This window comes from Fulmarus glacialis, unplaced genomic scaffold (assembly GCF_000690835.1).
Source record: "Fulmarus glacialis isolate BGI_N327 unplaced genomic scaffold, ASM69083v1 scaffold46913, whole genome shotgun sequence".
NCBI lineage: Eukaryota > Metazoa > Chordata > Aves > Procellariiformes > Procellariidae > Fulmarus > Fulmarus glacialis.
The window spans coordinates 1-25,286 of NW_009203227.1; the positions used below are offsets into that span (position 1 = coordinate 1).

A 25,286-nucleotide genomic window follows, 5' to 3' on the forward strand; every position below is an offset into this window, starting at 1 on the left:
GGAGGGGGAGGGGCGGGGAGGAGAGGAGGTGACCCAGCCTCAATTGTGGAGATTACTGTGAATAGGTCAATAGCATCGAATTCAGTGCAGCCGTGCCACTGTATCATTGCTGCTGAGGATGTAGTATATGAACAGGTTTCATCAATAACCCTCATGAAATTCTTAGGAGAAGTAAAAATTGAGGTGTTTTGGTATTATATATTTTCTAAATAAAGCAATAGTCTCAGGAAAACAGCAAATACATACTGTAGCAACAGAACTGCCATATGAATAAAAACAATTTACTCAGTTTCTTATGACCAGGAACCCGTCGTTCCCAACCTCCCTCATGACAAAACAACTCGCTATATACCACAGTAACAACAGAGCTGGCCAAGCGGTAGAGTATTTTCACAGGTTTGAGAAACTAGTTTCTAACAGAAACTTACTAGTCTGAAAAGTAACACTCTGGAAATTGCGCTGGGATTTCATCCTTCCTTTCTTTAAAGATTTTCCGTATCAAGTGTGCCTAATATATTCCTGCCCTCCAAACCTAAACTAAGTCCAGCCAGCAAAGCAGTACTCTCCTCTGTTTCATACTTCACCAATAACATAAGCTTCCCGTATCTGGAGACAAATTCTCATCTCAATGACATCAGCATCTCAACAGTAGGTGCCTTTTCAGCAATATAACTATAATCACTGTTGTTCATACACTGGTATAAACATCTAAACTCCTAAAAAATAAAAATAAAAAATTACAGCCTAGCTAACATAGTTATGCCAATAAAACTGTTCTAGTGGCAACAAGGTTAATTCTTAATTTAAAAATAATAAGAGAGATCCTAATTTGTTCTCTTGTTATGTTCTTAGATTAACACTTGCACAGACCTGACTTCATACAGAATGCTATCCTGAAGGCAACAAAACTGCATTGAAATTTCTGTCTGGAACTTAGTAAACAACATTTCTGATAATCAAAAAAGAATGTAATTCAGCCCTTCAACTGTGCTGTTTTTGCAGTCTCAGTAAAATTTTTAAGTAATGAGAAGTATTTTGCCCATAGAAGCAGCAATTATAATTGAGTATGATAAATAATAGCATAATTTCAATCACAGATACTTTTCAGAGTAGAATCACACTAGAACAGATAAACTACACAGTAGGCACTGAGACCCCTGAAAACGACAAATCAAACCAACCAACCAATTGTTCAAAACACTTGGCTTAGTTTATTCCCAAATACAAACTCTTATGCCTCAGCATGCATTAGAATATAATTACCACTACATACACCAAGGTATGTTTTGGGAGAGCTGCTGAGGGAAATATGCTATTAAGTCAAACCCATGTAACGGAATTGGGAGAAAGATACAAAAACTTCAGAAAGCATAAAAGCTCCCCATTGTTTTCAATCCTAGTGGTTATAAATATAAGGGAGCAAAAGCATTGCCCAATGCAAATAATGCCACTATATCATATTGCACCTCAGCCCTGACCTGCAGCAACCCTGCTGCTCCAGTTCCCATGCCTCTGCCTTACGGCCTTTAATCACACAGGAAGAGGTTAAACTAGAGGTATGGGTTTATGAGAAAGACAAACATCTGTGCAAGACAAGGGTGACACCACCACTCTCGTTTCCAACCACCAACTCCATCTGCCCAAGAGGAAAAAGTAGCACATTAACCTGTCAACTCTTCAGGTCCCGTTCGTTCTGCTCACGTAGGGCAACCGGCAGCAGTAAACCATTGATTGCAAAGGCATGCTAGTGAACAGCTCGTGAGCACTGGCTGGTGCCTGATACTGTGTAAGGGTATGCAGCTGCACTCACTCACCACACACACGGCCATTGGCGGGGGGTCCTGCACGGAACCATAAAAATGTTTGGGAAGAACTAAGGATACAGTTCTGGGAAAAAAAACATAGCTCTCTTACTGCTCTCCTTAGCTCCTTGGATGACTCTGGTTGGTTTTTTGCAATGCTAAAGCTGATAATCTCATGCTTTTCATACATGTTTTATCTATGTTTAGGTAAATATCAGTAATGACATTACAGGAAGTGCAGCAGGGAGAGCACAGGGACAGAAAGAGGCAAAGTACTCAGCTTTCCGCACACATACAAATAAACACCTCTTCCCGTCTCCCACTACGCTACCCAGAAATTTTTGCCAAAACACATGCCATTTTTGCCTTCAGTAAAAATCAGCAAGATGGGAACCCTAGTAAACAGGCTTCATGTCCAGCCCAGGCTCTCCTCCCTTATGTCTTCATTTAAATCATTAGCACTTATTAGACTAAGGTTTTAAAAAATATATATATAGTTTATGAGTCAGTTTCACTCATAAGCTCGTAAGAGCTTCTTTCTGAAAACACATACCTTTACAATCACATCCAAAACAATCTATATTAATGCTATCTCTCTATTTTCACTGGGAGTATCTCACTCCTCCTCACACTTTTTTTTTTTAAACCATAAAGCAAGCATCAACCTGTCATCCGATTCCCTTGTTCACATGTTTTAAATTTAATCAGAATACCTGAGGTGTCAATAATCATGTTTGTCTTTCTGACAAGAATCAGAAATGGAAATAAAGCTCAAGCTGCGTAACAATCTGCAGTGCTGCATCTGAACAACTTACTTTTCAAGAAGTCTAAAGCAACCTCCTCTTTTAGCTGAAAACATATAAAGGAAATCAGCCTTTTGAAACTAAATTTATTAAGCCAAGCAACTTGATCCAAATATTAAACAATAAATTAGTTAAAACCACTAGGAAAGATGCCAGGATCCCCTCTCAAATCATCAGCACCACCTTTCAAAAAATGTATTTCAATTAATCAAAATAAAAATGGGAGGGGAAAAAATGTCACTATTATGTTAGATATTTATTGCTAAAATAATTAATATTTCCCCCTGGTTGCTTAAGACAGTATTACTAAAACAGTCTTAGCAGCAAAGTTGAAAAGTAATACATAGCCTAGAGTGCCCTCTTTCTTTTCCAAGAGGAGTTTCAGGGAAATACTCTGTTCATGAAGATGTCAGTCAGTTGTTTCTCAGAAAGTCAAATAAAACAGATAACTAGGCTGTATTAAAAAAAATCTAAACATGAAATCAGTTTAGCATAATTTAAGTGTATCCTTACACTTGTGATGAACGTGATTCTACCTTAATAAAAATATACTTACAGAGCCATCTGAAATTGTTCAAGCCATTTTTTCTTCAAGTCTTTAGTTTTGCAATAAACTTCTAAACCATTTTGACCTTGGATATGAATGAGGTAGAAGCCATAAGACCACTGCATAAAAAGATTGGCAATACAAAGGTCATCAGTTATGAAGAAAGGAAAAAAAAAAAAAAAAAGAAAAAATAAAGAAGCATGTGTATGTTCCTTAATTCCCTGATTTTGGGAACAGCAAGACCACATTATTGTGTTCACTTTGGAATGACTTACTCAAACATTTTAATTACATCAAAATAAACAAAGTTGAAATTCCTAAATATTCACTTCAGCTTACATTTAAAACATAAAACTTTGTAAATCAATTGTATATGCATTCTGAACTCCTGCAAAATGCTTCAGGTTGCTGCTAACAGTATACATTTTGTATGAATTAGCCACAAATATTTACCTTCTTATTTTCTTTATCAGTAGTGGGGTTATTTGTAATTTTGTATTTCTGAAGATCTATTATTTCCTTCATTTCATAATTATCACCTCTCCGTTTACAAACAATTACAGCTAGATCAAACAAGAAGATATGCCTATGAAAATACAATATAAAGATGGTTAAAAACACTCCAGAAAACCAAAGTCTTATTTTACACACCTGTGCCTGTGGCACTTAAATTTTGAAGGTGAACAACTAAACTACTGAATAACGAAACAAAAAACACTGAAAATACTTTTGCTAGAGACTTGCTATTTGCAACGGACTTAGGTGATCTTAGATGATAACTTAATAGCTAACTTCCCACAAATCGCTTTGCAAATGCAATTGGTAAACAGTGGATAGGCTCTGTGAATGCACAGTGAAATGGAAAGTACTCTCAAGAATCACTGAGCTGACCTCAAATCTAAAAAGAGAGTTACGTTACAGGCTTTTTAATAGCAAGCATCAGAAGTCATGCCATCACCTGTCTTGCCTCGCACGTTTGTCTAACGTAGTTATCCTTATTTCCCCATCACCTTGAGGTCTTCCATACTGTAAGAGGGAATGATTCTGAAACAGAAGTAATACGTAAGATTCAATATAGCAAAAGTGTCAAGATGGTGACACATTTAGATGTTAGACCACTTACTCCTTTTACTCCAGAAAAGGACTTACCAGGCCTGAAAACAACATCTTTTTTCCTCACTATCATCTAAAATAAATACAATAAAGAATCGGTCCATTCCATTTTTGTCTTCAAATGGGAAAATTTTTCCCATTACAAAAACACCTGAGTCACTGTACAAATACAAACCTTTAACTATGCAAATATATTTAACTACAGAGATGCCCAAAATAGCAGAGATTTCTGTACTTAAATATTTGTGTCATTCTAGATCAAGCAAAGCATACGTATACTTAAATATCACCAAGAGTACTATAATCTCATATGAAATAGGGAAAAAATATATCTATCAATATATTTGATCAAAAGTGATTTAAAAACTGTATAAATGAAAAATATCACATACCAAATTCTCTATTGATAGTTGAAACTGTCTAATTTCACGGAGCGTTTCATTATCTCTCTTCACTTCATTTACATATTGAGCCAAGTCCTAGAGCATCAACAGAAAAAGGGAGGAAAAAAAAATACTTTTCCATAACAGACCACTTTATTACATTATTTTGGCAAATTTATTTCTAATTTTGTCTGACTTATCTGCATATTTAGTCATTTAAAAAAAAAACACCTATCTTTAATGTTCAAAAATTACCAATATGTATGCCTAAATAAAGAAGGAAAAAAGCCTCTGCATATCTTCAATCATATTTACAACTCTCTTCATCATGTCTATTGAAACACAAATTTAGTAGCAAGAAAGAGGGAAACGTAATAAATTGTAAAAAAGGGCTGATTTTTTCTGAATTTTGTTTATGTCTTATTTTCAAGATTAAAGATGGAAATGTAATTTATGCAGCACACTTATGGTCCAAAAAAGCAGTCGACAACATCCAATATCTGAGAATAAGACAGAAGGTAAGTAGAGCATATAGTAGAAAATATATGTAAGGCAGCTCAAAAGCAGCATGTAAGGTGTCAATGTATCATAAGCCTGGGTGCTTATTAGGAGAAAAGAAGCTACTGCCCCAGTAGCAGGATCTTGCTTTTACTGTTGCACAGCCAGAGAGAAGCCATTACACAGCAGATTTTTAAAGGGGCTTTTAATGGGATATACTACCTGAAGTTGCAAGTTGAGATCATCATTGTCCCCTTTACCAGAACAGGTACTCTACACATTTCACTAAAGCCTTTAAAATGCTCTGAACATGCTTGAGTAATAGTGACTATTTGCTGGGGCTTCTCTGTTTATGGCTAGAGATAGGAGTGAGCAGGAGTGGTAATTTAAGGTCAGGGACGCTGAGAGCAGCATTTGGAAGAGGCATTCGGATCTTCACAACTTGCTTTTACAGTATCCCTTCAATATGGTCACAAATTTGGAGGGTGGGATAAAGATACATCTTCTTCCTAAGATGTTTTTAATCAGAGTCTAAGAATAGCTACAATCATTATGCTAGCTTCCCAAATGAATCTGTGCAGGATACATTTACATCAGTCTTAAAAGGGTTAGTGTAGAAATTAAATAACCTCTTTTCTTGCTGCTCAGAGAAATCTGACAGCATAATCCTTCCTAGAATTTTCTTTCTTGGGGGCAGTGCCACTTTGCTGGCAGTTTTTCCAAAGACATTTTGTTTTCGAGCAGACACATCAGGGTTTTTAGATGCTGCATACCGATGCTGCACAGTTACTTCTACTACACTGGCAGGGACTATTGTAAGAGGATACAGTAAATTGGGAAGGAAACAATGCTGCAACTTTAAGGAGATATGCTCATACCTGAGTTGGGTTTTGGGGTTTTTTTTGGGGGGTGGGGTTAATTGGCTGGTTATGTCCTGCCAGCCAGCACATAACTGCCACAGCCACTCTGGCAAGAGATTTCTTAATTGGTCTTTTATTTGCTGTCCAACCGCCACCAAAAACAATGAAGCAAGCCAGCAAATGGGAAAGAAAAAGCGGGGTGGGGAGAGTAAATTCCAGGGTTATTTTCCTAGCCAATTTGCAGCAGCCAGGCTGCATGGCTTGCCACTACATGGAAGCAACACTGTGCCATCCCACTTCAGGCATATCTCCGTGGGAGATTATCATGGTGGCTCTCTCTGCATTCACTGCACAAAAACGCATGACAAAATCTTATTTGTGAGCTGGTCTGTATTGCAGGCATTCAAAGCAGACAGTCACATAATATGAGGCAGCATTGTGACCCAAAACTAACTTAGTCTGACTTCAGCATCTTCCGTGGACCATACAGACGACAACAGAAGGAGATATGACCTATGCCGTGTTGGCTTCTTTCCCCCTTTCCCCACAAAGGATAGAAAAAAATTAACAATTCCAGCACATGAATGTCACAATTCATGCCATGAAGCCAACTAAAGCAGAACTATGATTCATTTCTGAAGCTGTGCAGAGGAACGCATAATATATTACCTTATATAAGGCTATTCGATAAAGCATTTGTTTGTACCACTTGCAGGTGAATGTACAGTGACAGATACTCTACCTCCGGAAAGACTGCTTTCAATGGTAAAGCCACAGAGATAATATTAAGATGACAGAAAAGAAGTCTTGTAAAGATAATGGTCTTCATCTCACTGGGAAACTATCAACCTTCATTAGAATTGACTTACAGTGACAGAAATATTCCTAAAGTTTGGAAGTGAGACCAACATTATTGAAATACCTGTTTTTCATCTCATTGTATGACAGCAAATTGATGTAGAAGTAAACTGAAATAAGGAAGTTCCATTTCATAAACCCTCCACTTCAGAAAACCACTGAACTTGTTCCCCAGACTTGAGCAAAGCCTTCAACTATATACTTGCACTGACATACTCATAAAGCTCACAGTGACCTGTGAAAACATGTTTGACCTGCTGTGAAGAACATCATATCCTTCAGGAAACATAGATCTGAGCTACCATTTTAACTGCCAACAAAGACATAAGTACTTCATTGCAATGAATACTTACCTTCATTGCATCAAGTGCCAGTTTTAGATTTGCCTTCTCCATGGGGTCAGTAGTGTGCTTTACCAGCTCCTGTGGACAGAGCAGTTAAAACTTTTCACCCACTGCCTGTCAGTTTATAAATTGAAGTTGTCATTGCTCATCCCCACCCTCCCCAAAAAAAAGAAAAAAGCCAAAACCGGAAAACACAACCTGAGAATTCACATTTTCATCCCCATAGTGAGCAGCCTATAACCAAGTGGGGACTACTGCAAACAGGTAATTGGCAAGTGTTTAGGAATGATTGCTATATAGCCTAAACGCTGACTTTAGCTGATAATGAACCATCATTAGAAGCTAATTTCGTCTGTCTAGCACTTAAAACTTGCCAATCAGATCATTACTGTATGTGCATGCTGAAAGCACAGGCAAACACTTTGCACATTACTATACGGTATATCATCCCATTCCAAAGCATGCACTTGTCTGCAGAGAGGGATGTATGCTGGCAATAAAATCTCAGCTAAACTGTGCAACTGCTTAAAAGAAGTCACTGTCTCATTACGCCTAAGATAAAGCTGACTCAGAAAACATTTCATTTAAATCAAATGTAAATGTTTAAAGAATTTTTTTAGCCACTTCCCATATGGAAAATAAAGGGGCTTTTTTGGTTTTTATGAAGTGAAAAAGTAACCTCTTGGGAAAACAGGTTATTTCTTCTTTATAATTTGAAAAGAATTATACATCTCAGCTAACATAACAACTTGCTAAAATCCTAGGAAATAAGTATTTATACTTCACATTACAATTCCAACAATTTACTGGATTTTTTTCTTTCAAAGTCTATAATTTCTTTCTTGTACAATGCATACTATAGTGTCACACATTAAAGCACAGTGACATACTGGCTATCATCTTTTCATAATATACAGGTTGATTATAAAATCATGACTCAGATCTCATAAGTTTTTTTAAAAAGCAGTTGTACCATTCATTTTGGTTTTTCCAATTTTCCATTGATCAAAATATTGATGATTCATAGAAATATTTCAGAAAATTTAGTATCACAGAATGTTGCTCTGCAGAGTCAAAATTATGCTTCACATACAAGTAGTAGATCTTTTTAAAATGACATTTTACAAGCATCAGCAGGGTTGACAGTCTAATATAGTAATATATTTCTTTGCAGCTGAACTAATGAGTCTCCTGGCACAGCTATCAAATTAAATTTATAAGACTCTCCACCCTTATTACAGGACTAACTGCAAAACCTAACGCTTTGTGGGTTATAACAAGAAGCATTTCAAAATAAATATGGCTTTATTGTAATTTATGACAGCAATGAAACATCTTAAAAGTATGCTGTAAGTATGGTCCAGCTTCCTCTTTTGGGGGGTAATGGTTCACATTTCAAAGTACCATGATTATAGTTTGGTGCTACTAAACATTTTAAACATACCAAGAATGAAAGGTGCAGATGCTGAGGAAACAATTGTGTTTTATTCTTTTTTCCCCTGATATGCTTCAGCTCTGAGGAATGATCTCTGTAAGAAAACCTGCACTTGACTGGATTTCATTTTGTAACAAATCAGCCTCAAATCTATGGAAATGTCAATCACCTCCCCTGGATAAAGACTTTTAGCTCTCATTCTTACAATCCACTGATGATAAACAATCACAGTTTTGCTCTCAGCCCCCTTAAACTTCAAAAATAAAATACCTGGAGCAATAGGTGATATTTTAGCACCCTCTGCATTGGAACCACTAAAAGATCCCGCAATGTAAATTTCCCATTATTGGCCCTCTTGGAACACTCCTAGTTCAAAGCAGAAGAAAGAATAAGTCAAGAGAGTTAGAAAATAAAAATGTTCAAGTGATATATATGAAAATTCAGTGATATACGGGCCAGGCAACTATATTAAGCTTGAGATAAAGAATATCAACAAAACGAAGGAAAACAGCTGATACGGCAATAATAGCTAAGCAAAAAAAGACTAGGTCTAGACACTTGTTCTTAAATATTTCAACAGCATGAGAAAGAGTAGAATAAACATCACAGAGACAACAGAAATTAGGCATTCTATTGAAGTTAAAAAAAAAGCGAAGGCAGCAAATATTACACCTATCTTCAAAAAAAAGGAAAAGGTAATCTTGGAAACTACCAGCCAGTCACTCTCACTTCAGCCCCCGCAAAAATTATGGAGCAAGTCCTCTTGGAAGCAATTTCTGGGCACATGAAGAAGGTGACTGGGAATATCCAGCATGGATTTACCACAAGTAAATCAATGCTTGACCTACTTGACTGCTTTCCCCAATGAACTGGCTAGATCTGTGAATGGGTGGGGAGAGTCTACCCAGACTTTTCCAAGGCTTTCAACACCATCTCCCACAGCATCCTGATATCCAGATTGGGATGTTATGCTCCAGATGAATGAACTACTAGGTGATGAAAAAACTGGCTAGATCATGAGGCTCAAAAAGAGCAGTGACTAATGTTTCCTACACTACCCGAGGGACAGTTGCAAGTAGAGCTCCTCAGGGGTCTGTCCAGGGACTCCTCCCATTTAATATCTTTAGCAGTGATCTGCAGGAAAAGACAGAGGACACCCACAGCAAGTCTGCAGACAACACCAGATTGGAGGTGCAGGTGACACTCTTCAGGGCATGTCCAACAGGAACCTCACATGAAGGCAACAAGGACGAAGGCAAAGTCCTTCACCTGGTATGCACTAACCAGGGACACACTAACACTGAGGGCAGACCAGCTAGGGAGCAGCTCTGCTGGAAAGGAACCAGCAAGCCATATGAGGCTGTGGGACCAGGGCTTGTTCAGCCTAGAGGTCCCTCCCAACCTGAGTGATTCTGCAATTCTGTGTTCTTGGCTGAGATGTCACAATAAACAGAAGGGTACCGTTGATGATGACTTCCCGGAAAAAACTCTAACCCTACTGATATCAGTAACAAAACTGCATTCACTTCAGTGCCAGGATATGTACCGCCAACAGCTCACATATTCATTTGACCAGAGGCTCCAAAAAAATGAAAAGGAAGAGAAACGCATTCAGGTATCAATCCAGCTAGTTTTTCATCATAAAATTTCTGAATTGGATGAAAGCAGGGCATATTCATAGAAACGTGGTTTTTATATATATACATGTTAAAAAATACCGATACCTCTAACTTCAATTTAACATCTTCTTTTGTCTTAGAGATGTTGTCTAAGCATGATATCGCTATCTCCACTTGACTGCAGTACTGTCCATAAATAACCAATCTAAATCAAAGCAAGAGATAAAGAATAAAAGGAACATTTGCTTATTTAAGAAAAATCCTTGATCATTCTTCACAAATATATTGTTAACAATCCTCCTTTCAAAAGGAGCAGTGCCTAAATAAGGAAGGATAGGATTTAGCCACAGACTTCAATAGGCAGCATGAACTCAAAGAAGAATATTCAGGAGAATACAATTTTGATCTACCTTCAAAGTGCTGTATAATCATTGCAATTTCCTTTAATATTCACATGTATATGTTCTGATAAATATAGGACTCATTAAAAAGCAGCGTAACTGCTGTTTAACAGAACAACGGTCAGTAGTATTTACAATTCCAAGGTTGTAATGACTAAGTTCTGTAACACAAGCTTAACAGGATTAATTACAGCTATCCTTTAAAGAACTTGTAGGTTACCCAAACTGATCCAGCTTCAACACTTTCTACCAGGTTATATTCTGTGAGCTCTCAGATCAAAGTAATAGTGTATGAAAACTGAAGAAGTTTTCAGTAGTTGTCAAGGGCAGCAATGCTTCTTGAAGGAGCCTGGTTTTATGACAGGAGTTTCTTGACCGTGTTTGGAGTGCTTCTTTCTGCTAGTCCCATTGCAAAAAGTGCTGTTTCCTTTCACCTTTTCATGTATTTCTGGAGGTGATTCCTTCTGTATGCTTCAAGTCCCCTTTTTTGGGGGTTCCCATGAGCTTTCCATTGAGGTCTCCTACGTTTCTTTTTCTCTTGCCTAATCTTTACCATTCTTTTTTTTTTTAATTCTTTTTTCACAATTAAAGTGATACTGATTTAACACTTACCACTTCTGATTACTTTTAATCATACACTGAGTCTACCTCCATCTGTTTCCTTTTTTTGTAATATAAACTTGAGGTTTCTTCTCAGTGTCTTTGTTGTTCCCTTTTAGCACACCTTTCAGAACTATTTTTGAAAGGTAAGCATTTTCCAGAACAACTTCTTGTCCCCTAATTCCCTCCTACAGCAGCAGAAATTCTAACAACCTGGGAAATAACTGTCCTGCTCCAACATAAAAGCTGAGACAGAGGTCTCTGAAGGCAAGACTGTTTATGGGCAGCCTGGGACACCCTCTTCCCTCAGAAAACAACTCTCCTGTCTAACATTTTCCAGATGCTGCTGTCCAATTTCTCACAAGCCTGTTACTACTGCAACAATTCTCCTTCCCCATCACCCTCAAGCAAATCCAATTAGCTCCCACAGGTCTTTCCCACTCCGGTCCCAGGAGGAACTAATTTTTAACCACAACCCAAGGGTTACTTTAAGGTAGGTCAGCATGTAACCCACAGTACAAGTGTTTTTCAGCTAAGTACCACAGGCATATAAGTTCATCTATACAGTCCAACAGCTGTTCAGTGCTGGCAGAAAAAACAATCTGAAAAGGTGGGTAAAAAAATTGGCAATTAGCCTACAGGGCATAGCATGCTGCCACAGCTATCCTGTTATCAGCTTGGCTGTTTTTCACAGTTTGAAGGTAGAGCGTGTTTGCTTTGCTGTCACACCTTTGACTGCAGGGTAGGGTGAGATCCTAGTCTCTTCTCTCTTCCCTTTTGCACCTGCTTTCTCTTCTTTCAAGTTATGACCTCTTCTGTTTTCTTTAACCTGGAATAGCCTTAATATATATCCTTGCCTTATTTTGCCCCTTCTTCCCCTTTTATAACACTTTATCTGTTAAACAATACAAGTACATGATATAAAATACCTGGGATTATTTGCATGGAAAAAAAATGCTGTGCAAAATAAGTTATTTAAGTTTTGTTCAAAATGCTACCTGTAACAATATTGCCAAAAAAATGGGGGTAAGAAGAGGGAGGGCTCATATAGCAATAGGTTACATTTTGACTTCCAGGCTCAAAACACCAAATACTAGCTTAATAAGTATACTGACACTGAATTCAATCCTATTTCAGAGACATTCATCAAACAAAAATATGGTAAAATACAGTACCAAATTGAGCATAGATTATTAGTAAGAGTGCATAAATCTTACCTTTCCTTGTAGTTAATAAAAATTTGATATAGGTTCTGATCATTTTTGTTAACAATGGAATCATTGATGTCCTGTGTTAGATTCCTGTGAATTTTCACCAGATCCTTAAAAACAGTAATGAAGAAGGGGAAAGGTTTTTAAAAACAGAATGAGTTAAAGCTGTGAATATAAAAATAAACTATTTCATGTTAGATCCATTAATTTCAATAAATTGGAAAACAGATCACTTGAGAGTAGAACCTAATTTTAAGGTTTGCCACCTCTTCCGTATAGTGCGACAAGAAAAACTAAACTCCAAGAACTACCTATTAGAGACTAATTTATTCTAGCTTGGAACGTGCACTGTTAATTCATCTTCATTTTATAATGATAATTTTAAAATTAAGCAAGTCAAGTAAATGCTTTAGTGACAAGATAAAGTAATGATTCATGTCCCTGAGCTGTGAAAAATTAGTTTTGTACATTACATTGGTCAATTAGTGATGTTCTAGTGCTAAGTTAACTGCAATCATAATGAGTTTGCCAATACAGCAGGCAACTAATGGCTGAGAGAATGGCAAGAATATTGCAGAAAGATTTGCTCTCTGAATATAGTAGCAACTCATCTTTCTTGTTCATTATTTTAGAAAAATCTGTAAGCAACTACAGGAGATTACATCAGCCTTAATACTGTAAGGATACTGTCAGAGAATTCACAAGAAATTAAGTCAAAATAGGTTAAAAAGTTTTGAAATCAGGATAATTGACTGTAAACGGTGTACAGACCACTGCAATGAAAAATAGAAGACTGTTTAAAAAAAAAACATTGAAGATGGTTTGATGCAGTAAACGATATACTACAAAAATAATATGCAATACTGAGTTGTGAACTAAGTGAAAATATTTCACTTCACACTGATGAAAACTAAGAGTACACACAAGGTCAATCATCACATGACAGGTGAGGGAGCAAAAACTTAAAACAGATCAAATTCAATTGCTAGCGATTGTATGGCCATAACCTCAGAATCTTAAGTTGCAGCAGACAAAGACGTTATTATAGAAACGCTTCCCGATTAATATATTACAGGACCGTATTTTCTCAGGAGTGCACAAGGACTTAACTAAGCAACACCACTAAAAAACAGCCTAATGTTAAGGCGACAAAATGTCTTTTTGAGCTTCCATCTCCAATTCAAAGTCAAATTTTAAATTAAACTGATGTTAACATCATTAGAAGTTAATTAAAGTTCCAACTTCAGTTTCTGTTACATGTACTCCCAAAAAAGTATGTCCATATATACATCTCAATTCAAATGCATGCATAGGTGTACATACAAATGCATCTGTACATGTGTGCACACATATATACATAGACAAATGTACGTACAAATGCATATATATGTACATAATATATACATAGACATCTACGTACACAGATACACACAAAAATATAAAGCCATACATACATTTTATAGGACAGAACTTTGAAATCTGAACCCTAATGAAAGGCACTCTCTTTAGACTGGTGAGTAGTTTGGGTTGGTTGGTGGGGGGTTTTTTCTTAAAAATAAAATATACTTCGACATCGGCAGATGATTTTTTCCAGCAAGCATCTTTCAGAGTCTGTATAAGGAATATAGCATCACCCTAAAGCACCGATACTTCACCGCAACCCTTTAACAGAGGCAAATCCATCGTGTTCTGATAACACTGCACTTGCTCTCCACATCAGTTTGCTGTACAGCTCTGTGTAACAGCTATTTTTGGTTTAAAACAAGCTTCCACTGCCCTCAAAAACTGCCGCAGAGACAAGGTCTGAACAGACAAAGCTTTTGCACATATTTTTGACTTAGGGAAGCCTTATATTTCTTTTATGTTTTTGGGTCCCTATGAAATGTTACTGGAGTCAGAAATAAGCACCATCTTGTAACAGCAAAATACTGAATGCTGATAATGAAAAGCAAAGTAAAACAATAACAGTTTACTACGTGTCTTCCTAGTTTCAAATAAACAGGTTTTGTTCTTTTTACTCCTTTTATCTGATCCTCTTAAATTTCTTAACAAGTAGCGAGTAGGCTGATCTCTCAGTTAGTGCTTACAGCGTGTAAGCCCTTTTTATACCCCTGTGCAGTGTTCCACGTCAGCTGGCTTTACGTCTTTCAATGCACATAAGTCTGGGTGCACAGAGCCTTAGGAAAGAGGTTTACAGTAACTTAGGTAGGGCACATCAGGGCCTTATTGCAATGAATAAGAAACATTAATGTAGGACAGAATGTAAATTTGTTTTCAAAAGCAAAGGGATCTCTATGGGCAGCTGACATACTTCAAGACGACAAGTAGGTTACTGGTATCTGTGGCAGTATTTTGGACTAATATTCAAAGAGAAGGAAATTACAGCAATTGAGATTCAGGGTGAAAACTTTAATAGCAGGACAAATATGGCAAGGTGTCAGGTATCATCAGTGTAATAACTGTCGTAATTTACCTTCTGTCAGGATGGTGCTGGAACAGCAACTAAAACATTCTTACAGACCAGGTTCCCACAGAATAAAAAAATCCCCAAGACCTCCTCCTACAGCCCTGAGAGCTTGCGGGACATGCCAGAGGTGGCCAAAACAGAGGTGATCTTTTACAGACAATAAAGGTTTGATATGGCCTGTGCGCCACATTCTGGGGAACCTTTCTTTACAGTGGGCCTCATAAAAGAACATTCCTTTCATTTGTCTGTGTTGAGAGAGGCTTCAGACCATGTCTGATGTCTTCCTTTAAAGAGAGATAAAGACATCTGCTGAATACTTACATCAAGTAAAATATACATAAATTGTCATACTATTACGATTAGGCCAAAAATAAATGGAACAAAGTAATAACCATAGAAACCTTTAAGATTTCAGTCAAATAAGGAGATCTCCGAGATACTTCACAGAGGATTTCCTTACCCTTTCCAGCACCAGGTTCTGAATCCAGAACTGTGTGTTATCTTAACTTTAAAATGTCTTCAATGATGACAGAGCCAGGTAGATACAAGGATTTGCAGAGTAGCTATAGAAACCCTAATGAAAGCACCACTCAGCATACAGTGGTAGGCAACCTAACAGGCACAACTTTGTACCATCACTAAAATGCCAGCATATATTAGAAGATAACCCATCTTCTATAAATTATTAGCTTCTACAGGTCAAAGATACCAGTTTATATCTGACACGATAATACTATTTCTCTCATCCTATTCCCTCAAGCAGAAAAAAAAATGAAATAGTGTGCACATCCTTTTTCATCAACTGCCCTAATATCTACATAAATGCATTGTGTACCGTATTTCAAATTATCGTTTTGTGCAGTAACATACATCACAAATATATCATAACCAGCTATGAACCTTATATCTGTTCAGTAAATATGCAATTACTTACAGGAATGTTGATGAAAACAGTATCAAACTCTGATGCTGACAGAAACCTTTTCAATGGCACCATGAAAAACTGCAAGGGAAAAAAAATGTATATATACATCGACTGTGTCATTATATTTTCTAGACTGTTACAAAAACACGTACGTAACAATTCTATAAGTAGTATCTTACTTTCTCTATTGATTCCAGCGTTTCAGTGTATTTCTCTTCAGTTTGCTTTATTTCAGCAAGACAACAGCTTCTTATGTCATTTTCAGTATATTTCTGCAATTACAATGGAGTCAAGTTTATGTCATTAACAGGCATCTAATGGATAACAAATGTATTTATTTGTTTAGAATTAAGCAATTAGGATAACTGCTTCCTGAAATTTTCTGAGTACTGCAGCCTCCAAAGATGATAGCAATAACCAAGAATATTTTAATGTTCAATTAGCTGATGACTTTAAGAGTTGTACTAAACTCAGCATCAAAGGAATATTATGAAAAGTTAATGTTTAGACATAAAACGCTGAACTTTGTGCATGTACTTTGGAAGCTGAAGTACAAGGTCATATTTAATTTACATCCTGCCTGAGAAATCTTATTTTAAATACTTAGCAGTTAATAATTCCATTAAACTTAATAGGACTAAATCACATAAGTAACTTTGCATTGCCATAAATATTGGATTCAGTCTAATCCCTGCACTTATTTACAGTTTTTCCCTTTTAGTTCCCAAGGGGAGCTTTCTCTTCAGACACAGTATACGTATGTCCACGAATCAGGAAGTGCAGTGACCTCTAAGTTCAGCTCTTGCATACGTATGCGTATGTCTTCAGTGAGACCCTGGGATTTTTCCACGTAAGCCACCAGACTCATAGGAAATTGAAGTAATTCTCAGCACAGGACTCTCTAAAAATAGTTTACAAGCACTCTTACTGAAGATCAGATTTACAGCGTTACAGCTTCAATAACTTGCAAATCTGATTTCAAATAAAAGAGTAAATACCTGGAAGAAGGTATGGAAGTATTCGTGTCAAGCAAGACTTAAAACATCTGGAGACATACAGGTCAGCCTGGAGACCTGACACAGTAACTGGATAGACCCTTACAATTAAAAGCAATAATTGATCCAAAATGTTTTCTCCAAAGCCAACGTTAAGCAGTGGCTTAATATGCAATAGTACTGTCACATCCTTTCTGAAGCCTATTTATCAGTTTGTAACATCCTTCCAAGGCATCCTTCAGCATATCCCTGACTGTATCTTACCTTTTTTCACCCAGTATAGGGAATCCACATACTGCACATAATAGACCTGATGACTAGATGTTACTCAAATACAGGGGGAATCAGGACTAGAAATTTAGTACTACAGTTCCTTCCATTCAGAAAAAGACTTTTAGCTTTTGCACAAAAGACTTTTCTCCTCCAGGAATAGCGAACTTCTAGACTGAAGTTTTCATGATTAGCTGTTAGTATGTCCAAGAGCTAGACTCCTTCCACTCCCTCTCCCTGTTATCAGTCTACCTGATACACCTGCTAAGCATAGCACAGCAAATAGCAAGCCACACTTAAACTGTCCATGAGCCACATACAGCTCCTATGATATTGCTTGGCCACCTATGAAGAGTGGGAAATGTATTCCTATTGCCTAAACTAGATATCAAGTTGCAAATCATACAGGCACATAAAGCTCCGTCACTGTTCGCACTTCTGTTTGCTGTTTTGACATATCTTTTTCACCCTTCTCTCTGTCTCCATGTGACTCTACAAGCAGCTCCTGCAACTGGAACATGGCTTCTCATTCATCTACCAGGTGCTGCGTTATCTCAGAAATTACTCTTTAAAACCCAATTGGTGCAGTTATTAATTTTCCCACAAACATTGAAGTGCCATCCATTTTGCAAAAATACATTATCAGTAGAAAAGTACTTTGTGAGCATCATCTGATGATCAGCCTCATCTCAAAATCTATCATTTTTTCCCAAATTCTTTGGCAGGGGGAAGCAGGCACTGTCACAGTTAACCGTAGTTAATCAATCTCAATAAAGTATTAGAATTTGACATTATTCAGGCTTTTAGTTATTTTTCACCTTTACTTTTGTGAGCTCAATACTGTTCAAATTGCTTGCAGTATTTGCACCAATACAGAAGCTGTTGTACCCAATAGGAGTTTATATCTATTTGCAAAATGTGGGGCTTTGTTGTTTACCAACTCTCATATGGACAATGTAAACAAAATTCTGGGTTTCCGCTTAAAACAATTCACTTCAGTTTTGTGCTCACCTAACCAAAACAGGTCATTCACACAAGCACTTTTGGCAGAAATTAACGTATTAATTTTCTATATGTACCACAAACGGCTAGAATTTGAGTGCAATAAACAAAAGGAGTGAGGAAATAAGAAATAACGTGCAAACACCAGTACAAGTGAGAAAAATTGTCTTTGAAGGTCAGCTACTGCCAGAGAAAATTTAGCGGAACAGTTTACTTTGCATGATAATAAATCAAGGATGAGGGAAATGCAAAGCAATTTTGGCTGCTATTGGAGACTCTGAAAAGTATTGGGTTCTTCTAAAAATCTACTTGATTGTCCTGTGCTAGTGTTTTTTATATGGAAGGGATTCTCACATAGGATTCAAATGAAAGAACTGTGCAAAATCATCATGTTAGCGTGCAATGTATTTATAAACCTGAGAGGAAAAGAAAGCTATCACAGCACAACAATTGTAATGTCTCCATTCATTACATGTTGTGGAAAAAATACTTTGCTGTACCATGTTTTCAATTTTCATTTACTTTCTATAAGAAACAAATACAAGTCTGTTCAATCTGAAGTATCTAGGCTAAGATGCAACTAAAATTAGAACATGAAAGTTCTGATTGCTATATTAATCATTTGCTAGAAACACGGATATGCGAGACAGACATTTGCAACAGGAAAGAAAGAATCAGAGATAGTTTACGCACTACCAACTGCCAGAGATTACCAACTGTTACGGTTGAAGGGAAAAAAAAAAAAGCCACCGACACTCATTACGTGAAACCAAAAACTAACGCATTTTGAGTTTCAATATAAAATAAAAACTCAAAATAAGATCACAGTAAAGATTTCCAATGATTCAAACACTTTTCTAAAACATCCCGTCTGCAAGTGAATGCGACTTCATTAGATATAAAACAGTGTTTTTTCAACTCAATTTTTTATTTGGTTTTCACTGAATAACCTAAACTTTAGGAGGTAAACAAAACTAAGCAAAATGTGAAAAACTAACATAACCTTCTGCTTATCTCATCCTTAATTTACACACATTACCTGCAGGATTTTCTATTAATAGAAAAACAGGCTTGAAAACAATATTGTTACACTCAAAACAATAGAGATTAAAACAAGGCAGTAATCTTCCCAAAGACAAGATAGTGGTAACTTTGGGGAATCACCATAAAAACAGAGAACACAAATCACATTAGGTATCTCCTGTATTTGTACTGAAAAGATACACAAGGTATTAAAAAAAAAAAATCTTCAGACTTCTTCATGTAACTATATTACTAAAAAGCAATTTGGAAAAGTAGAAGCAAGTTTCCAACTTCAGACAACAGGAAGCATAATATAGCTTCATGTCAATACAGAGGAAGAAACCAACTGTCCTAAAAAACATATCCTGTCATGGCCACAAACTAACATTTTCCAGATCTGAAAGCACATCTCTGAGGATGGGCAGACAAGTACATTAGGGTTTCTCCCAATTAGTAAGTAAATTTTATTGCCTAAGTTTAGATTTTTTCCAAGACAGTTTTGAAAACTGACCATTGTACCTTTATATGATAAAGTGAATAAGCTACTTGTCCCATTCTCAGTAAGACCAACCTAATGATCAACAAAAAACTACATGGTTGAATAAGCAGGAATTTCATTGGTATGAAACAATCATCAGTTGTCCTTGTTAGGTTAGTTGCCCAAATTATGGCTGAAACAACAGCGTTTCACAATATTACAACTTAATTTTTGAAGTAGGACACTTTGAAGTAAGCAGTTAATTTAACTGCTCTTAAAATAGCTGGTAAATCTTACCATTCATAACTAGCAATCTTAACAAATTAAGTAATTATACCTCATTAAAAAATTACATTTCTTTCAAAAAATTACCGTAGTTAACATTCGACCCTTTGCCAAAACAGCTTGCAAAGTCTTACATAGGAGATAATACACTGCACATGACAGCTCCAGATGCAACCGAGCATGAGTAAAGTTTCAGTGAAACTAGCTATAAAGAAATCATTTCACAAATATTAACTTTCAAAAATATATCTGCTATTGTTCAAAACTAGCTAGGAATTGGAAAACATACAGGTTGCTGTGCTGCTTCATCTTTCATCAGGTCTTCATAAACCTCCCCACCTTCATCTTCTCCATAGACACAATCATACAAGTCCTCATCTTCATCAACACCAGTTTCACTGAAAGGAAGAGGAAAAGACAATAAAAAAACCAGCTCTGCAAGGGACCACTCCTCACAGGAAAAGATTTCTACAGTAAACAGATTAATTAATAGAACTATCTAATGAAAAGAACTCATTAAGGGAAATTAAGTCCATTAATTTTCTTTCCTCGACACATTTAAAATATGATTGTACGAAATCAACACAACACTGAAGACTCCATGAATTTAGAACCACACAGGAACTAAACCAGGCACCAAAACCAGCTTGTCAAGACAGTTTTATCACGAGGTACTGTCCAGCTGCTCTCTTCGTCCCTTTTCCCACCACATCCAGTGAAGAGGAGCCGCCTCTCCTTACTGCCTGGCATCCCACTGCACTGGGATGTGAAACACTGGTACAGGTCTCCTTCCTGCCGAAAGAAGGCATTATCTGGGGTAAAATATACTAAAGACTGTAGAGCCAGCAGCTGAGAGTCTGTACCTCCACACCATAAGCCAGTATCTTGATCATCTCATGGCAACCTTCAGCTACCCAAAAATGAAAAAAGCAACCTTTCAAACTGAAAATCAGACAGTTCAACAAAATTGAGTATGCACGAGAAGTGTCCTATTACCCAGGCTACAGGAATACCTCAGCATAAAGTCAGTGCTCAACTCTACCGTCAGCTAATTCAGCTTCATTCATTCTGCTGGAGTTTTGCCTATTTTGCACTATATATATGAAGCCCATAATATCTCTTTCACTCACATTTCTTAGGGTATGTCTACAAAAGAACTCTAAAAGATACTGAAAGTAGTCCGGTCATAATAATACAGAGACTTGATCAGATGTGCTGATAATTTTGAGATTTTTATTGTTGGAAGACAACACTGAAATCCTTCAGAGTAAAAAACAAATTGAAGATCAGTCCACTAGAACTAGGAAGGATAACCATTTCTGTAAGTGGATCATCAATACTCAAGAACAGGACATCAGAAGCTCTACTGGCAGAGGCTAATGATTTCAAAGAAATCAAAATTAATGAGAATTGCTACCAACACAGTTGCCACACGGACTACTTGGAAATGCCAGACAAAATCACTACGTCTATAGTCAGGACTATAAACAGAAACCAAGTGATTTTTTTATTTCTCATTAAATATGTAGTACCCTTTTTGTTGCTGTTTTAATCAAGGACATCAGAAGGATTAAGTAAGCAAGCATTAGAAGTTTGAATAGATGGAACGATTAGAAAAAAATATTTGGAGGATTCAACAGAAGACAGAAATTGCTCACATCCCTTCCTTTTCCAACAGATACCATCCCCAGCAGAGCTAGAAACCTCAGGTGCTCCAGGTTAGTCTAACATTTCAACTTGCACCAGTGATGATGGTGTGCTAGCATTTCACATTAAACACCAGCAGCTGTGTCAGATGCAGCACAGACACACTCCATTTTACCACCTATGCTCCAGGGAACAAAAGCTGGCAAAAAGGCAGAGTAAGGATAGAAACATTTAACTACTACAGCTTTTTCTGACAGAAAGCCTTAAATTCATTCTAAATTCCTTAGACACCATTTAATCTCAGGGACAATTAGATTAATTCTAGTCAAATACACTTACTGATTAAGATAAACTAAAAAATGCGGGCCATTTGCATCATTCACTGGCACTTTTTTCTTATGAAGAGAGTACTTCTTGAATTGCTTCCTCCACAATTGAAACAGCATATAACTATGAAATTTCAGAGAACAATATTTGTAATTTGATGCAAAAGAAGAGCTACGAACCTCAATTTCTTTGGTATGATTTGTTAACTTTTTTTTTTTAAATGAAAGACTGTCTCCCAGTACTGAATTTGTATACCTATTTAAGAACTGATAGAAATAATATTTTCAAACAGTGCTAATGCCACCATGTCGTGGTTTAACCAACCACGCAGCCGCTCACTCACTCCCCCAGTGTGTTATCAACATTCTCCTCATACTAAATCCAAAACACAGCACTAGCAAGAAATTTAACCCTATCCCAGCCGAAACCAGGACACACCACATCTAAGAGATGAGGACACCACCTCTAGCCCACTTAGGTCTCAGAGGAGACTGCAATTCCTATCTTCTGCACGTTCAGCTACACAGAGTAAAGCAGCTATCTATGAGACAGCCAGTCAGCTGCAGGAGACAAGGAAGAGCATTGCAGGGAAGGTGGTAAGTTGAGTGATGCCAACCATGGTGGGGTTTCCCTTCTTTATAAAGAAACAAATCCACCGTGTGAACAGCAGCTGCTTCACCACATCACAGCAAGTGACGTACAATGTGGCCAGAGCCAAGATAGAGCCAGATGGGCACTAATGAGGTGAGTGATGGTGAACTTTGAGCTTTGGGACAGTGAGCTCTGGTCCTAGCTCTTGTCCAACACGATTCCTAATGGATCTTGAGAGATCCTAGCCATAGGATTCAAGAGTAGTTCTTCCTGACAATTTTTTATGCCCAGATGTATTTATCTCACGAGTCTGCAAAATAAAGCTGCAGTCTATCATTCAATACTATACAGTATGTTCATGTCTATCTTTCTTGTACCTCAAAGCTAATGTGAAAATTGGCAAAAATTAACAATCCTGCAAACACTTACTCAGAGAGGTAAATGCACTCATACGAAGAATTTCATTGACTTTAGGGAAACAACCCACTTGAATTATGACCCAAACATGCATTTTCTTTGCAAGTTCAAGACAATTTCCTTGGGTCCCTTACAACTGATACAGTCATTCTATGAAAGCATTCTCATAGTACAGACAGAAAATTTTAAAAAGCATTCATGATTTATTTTGCTAGCAGCGCTCTCTGTGGAATATGCTTCTTTACATATATAAATGCATTACAATCATTCAGATAAACTTCCATAATTAATTCTTCCTGGTCAGCATAATGGCTAACAAAGTCTTTTTAAGTATCAAATAAATATCCCATTCTCATTAAAACTATGTGTTCTATAACATCATATAAATAATAGCATGCGACTGAAAGCCAAAATCTTTAATTTAACTAAAGATTTACAACATACTCTATTAAATCAGGAAGACCTTTGTAGACATCATCATCATCCACGCTTTCTTCTGTAGAAAAAAGAAAAATAGCATGAATCATAGACAGCACTAGTCTAGTCACATAGTGGGTTTTTCTTTGGTTTCTAAAATTTTCACACAGATTACTATATGTTAATGGGTTTGTATGTTCCCCTCTTTCTCTGATGAACCGTATACATGTATTTAGGCTTCTAAATATGAATTGATACTTAATATAATAAGAAACCCTACTGGATGGGGTTGTTATAAATCACCACTAATACACATCATTGCCAGTTTTTCAACTGAGAATATTAACTACTGTTTTTAGCACAGGACATGGATTACAGGACTGGCTGGGGAATTTTGTCTATGATTTAAAAACATCATCCATTCATATATGATAAGATTGTTGAATCAAACCATTCAAAAAGATGGAGAACACCAAAGCATGAAGTCTTTCACCTTCTCTCACAGCCCACAATTACAGTTCATGGGGTTAGGTTTGGTTGGAGTTTTTTGGTTTCTTTTTGAAAATGAGCATCTCGCGAACTTGGTAGTTTTGCTGATTTTTAGAAGAACAGAAAACCCATTTGTCTTTACATAGATGAGCACTGCACCAGCTTGACTTACAATCCATGTGTCACAATTATCACACAAGTTCTGTAATACTAACTGCTCATTTGTTCACCTCGTGTTTCAGCACGAGAAGTAATTGTAGTTCAGGCACTTCAGTAAGTGTACCAGCAGTAGAAGATACCCTTCGGAGCTCCTCAGAGGTCCAGAGCCTTGGTTAGCTGTCCACTGGACAATTTGGTTTACAACCGGAGAAGTTCCTGCTGGGGGACACTGCCTATACTGCCTCTAACAACTTTTCCAAGGAGCATCATACAAGAGGCGTTATTCCCACCATTCACTACAGCAGTAACATACCTTATTCCTGTGCCTATTGCAATAGGAGTGCGAGAAAGTTTTGAAAGAGTTTCTATCACCTGGAGAAGGAAACAGAAACCATTATTGGTTGTAGAACAGAAGCAATAAAACATTTTGTTCTCTATTGTTTAATTATCAGCAACACAATTTCACATTGAATGACATAAAACAGACACAGGATCTGGCTATGCCAAACACTGAGTGCACTGAACTTCCACGGATTTCCCATGAGCTGGTCTTCAGTGCTTTTATACGGGGATGTGATGGGAGCACAAAGAGAGGAAAAGGGAAATCTCTTATTTACAAGTTCTAGCACAAGTAAAAGCCAATTTAAATGGATTTAAAACCATGTCATATATGTCACAAATTAGACATTCAATTTGCAATTGGACCTGGATGCAATTGTAATCAAATTTTATCTTACAGACTGCACTGATTTTTTTTTTTTTTTTTTTTTAATTGTAACTCCAGAAAGAAAATCCGGAGGTATTAATTTGAGCTTTTCCAAACACTGGCCAGAAGAGGGAGCCAAATGCAAAAGAAATGCCAGCAGAAAGCCACCTTTTCAGGACTGGCTTGCAAAGGAAAGGTAATCTTTTATTAGCCAAACAGTTAAAGAAGCTGCAAATTTGAGCCCATAAGCTTTGTTTATTTTTAGAAGATGGCAGCAGTCTGGAAGATCTCATTCTAAGCAAATACCTCCTGTAAGCACTCAAGGTGATACAATAAGAGAGGGACAACAATAGGGAATACATGTACATATGGTCACATACGTGGAGTTATTTTGCTGTCAGCTGTAATAATGCAAGACAAACTTGTACTCTGCTTAGCATGTCCTCTCTGTCACAAATATTTTCTCTTCTTTTGAGTACTATCAGATTGGCAAGCCTTATTTGCTAGAGGGAGAAAAAGAACCAAAATGACACCCTGTCTGAATTTCCATACTTCCAATTACAAGGTTCCCCTGAACTTCCCAGAAGTTTCAGGTTGGGTCTTTGCAAATTAAA

At 37.0% G+C, this 25,286-nt stretch overlaps 1 protein-coding gene across 1 annotated transcript; it reads right to left on the reverse strand.

Moving 5' to 3' along the window:
- Positions 1 to 3,157: 3,157 nt before the first annotated feature.
- Positions 3,158 to 24,338, reverse strand: LOC104074448 (guanine nucleotide exchange factor VAV3-like; the record flags this gene model as incomplete). Its single annotated transcript, XM_009574562.1, has 13 exons — positions 3,158 to 3,271; positions 3,606 to 3,738; positions 4,111 to 4,196; positions 4,658 to 4,744; positions 7,218 to 7,286; positions 8,914 to 9,009; positions 10,368 to 10,467; positions 12,481 to 12,584; positions 15,876 to 15,944; positions 16,046 to 16,138; positions 20,209 to 20,317; positions 23,346 to 23,410; positions 24,279 to 24,338. Coding segments are annotated over 13 exons (1,185 nt in total), but the record flags the coding sequence as incomplete, so codon positions are not given.
- Positions 24,339 to 25,286: the final 948 nt, after the last annotated feature.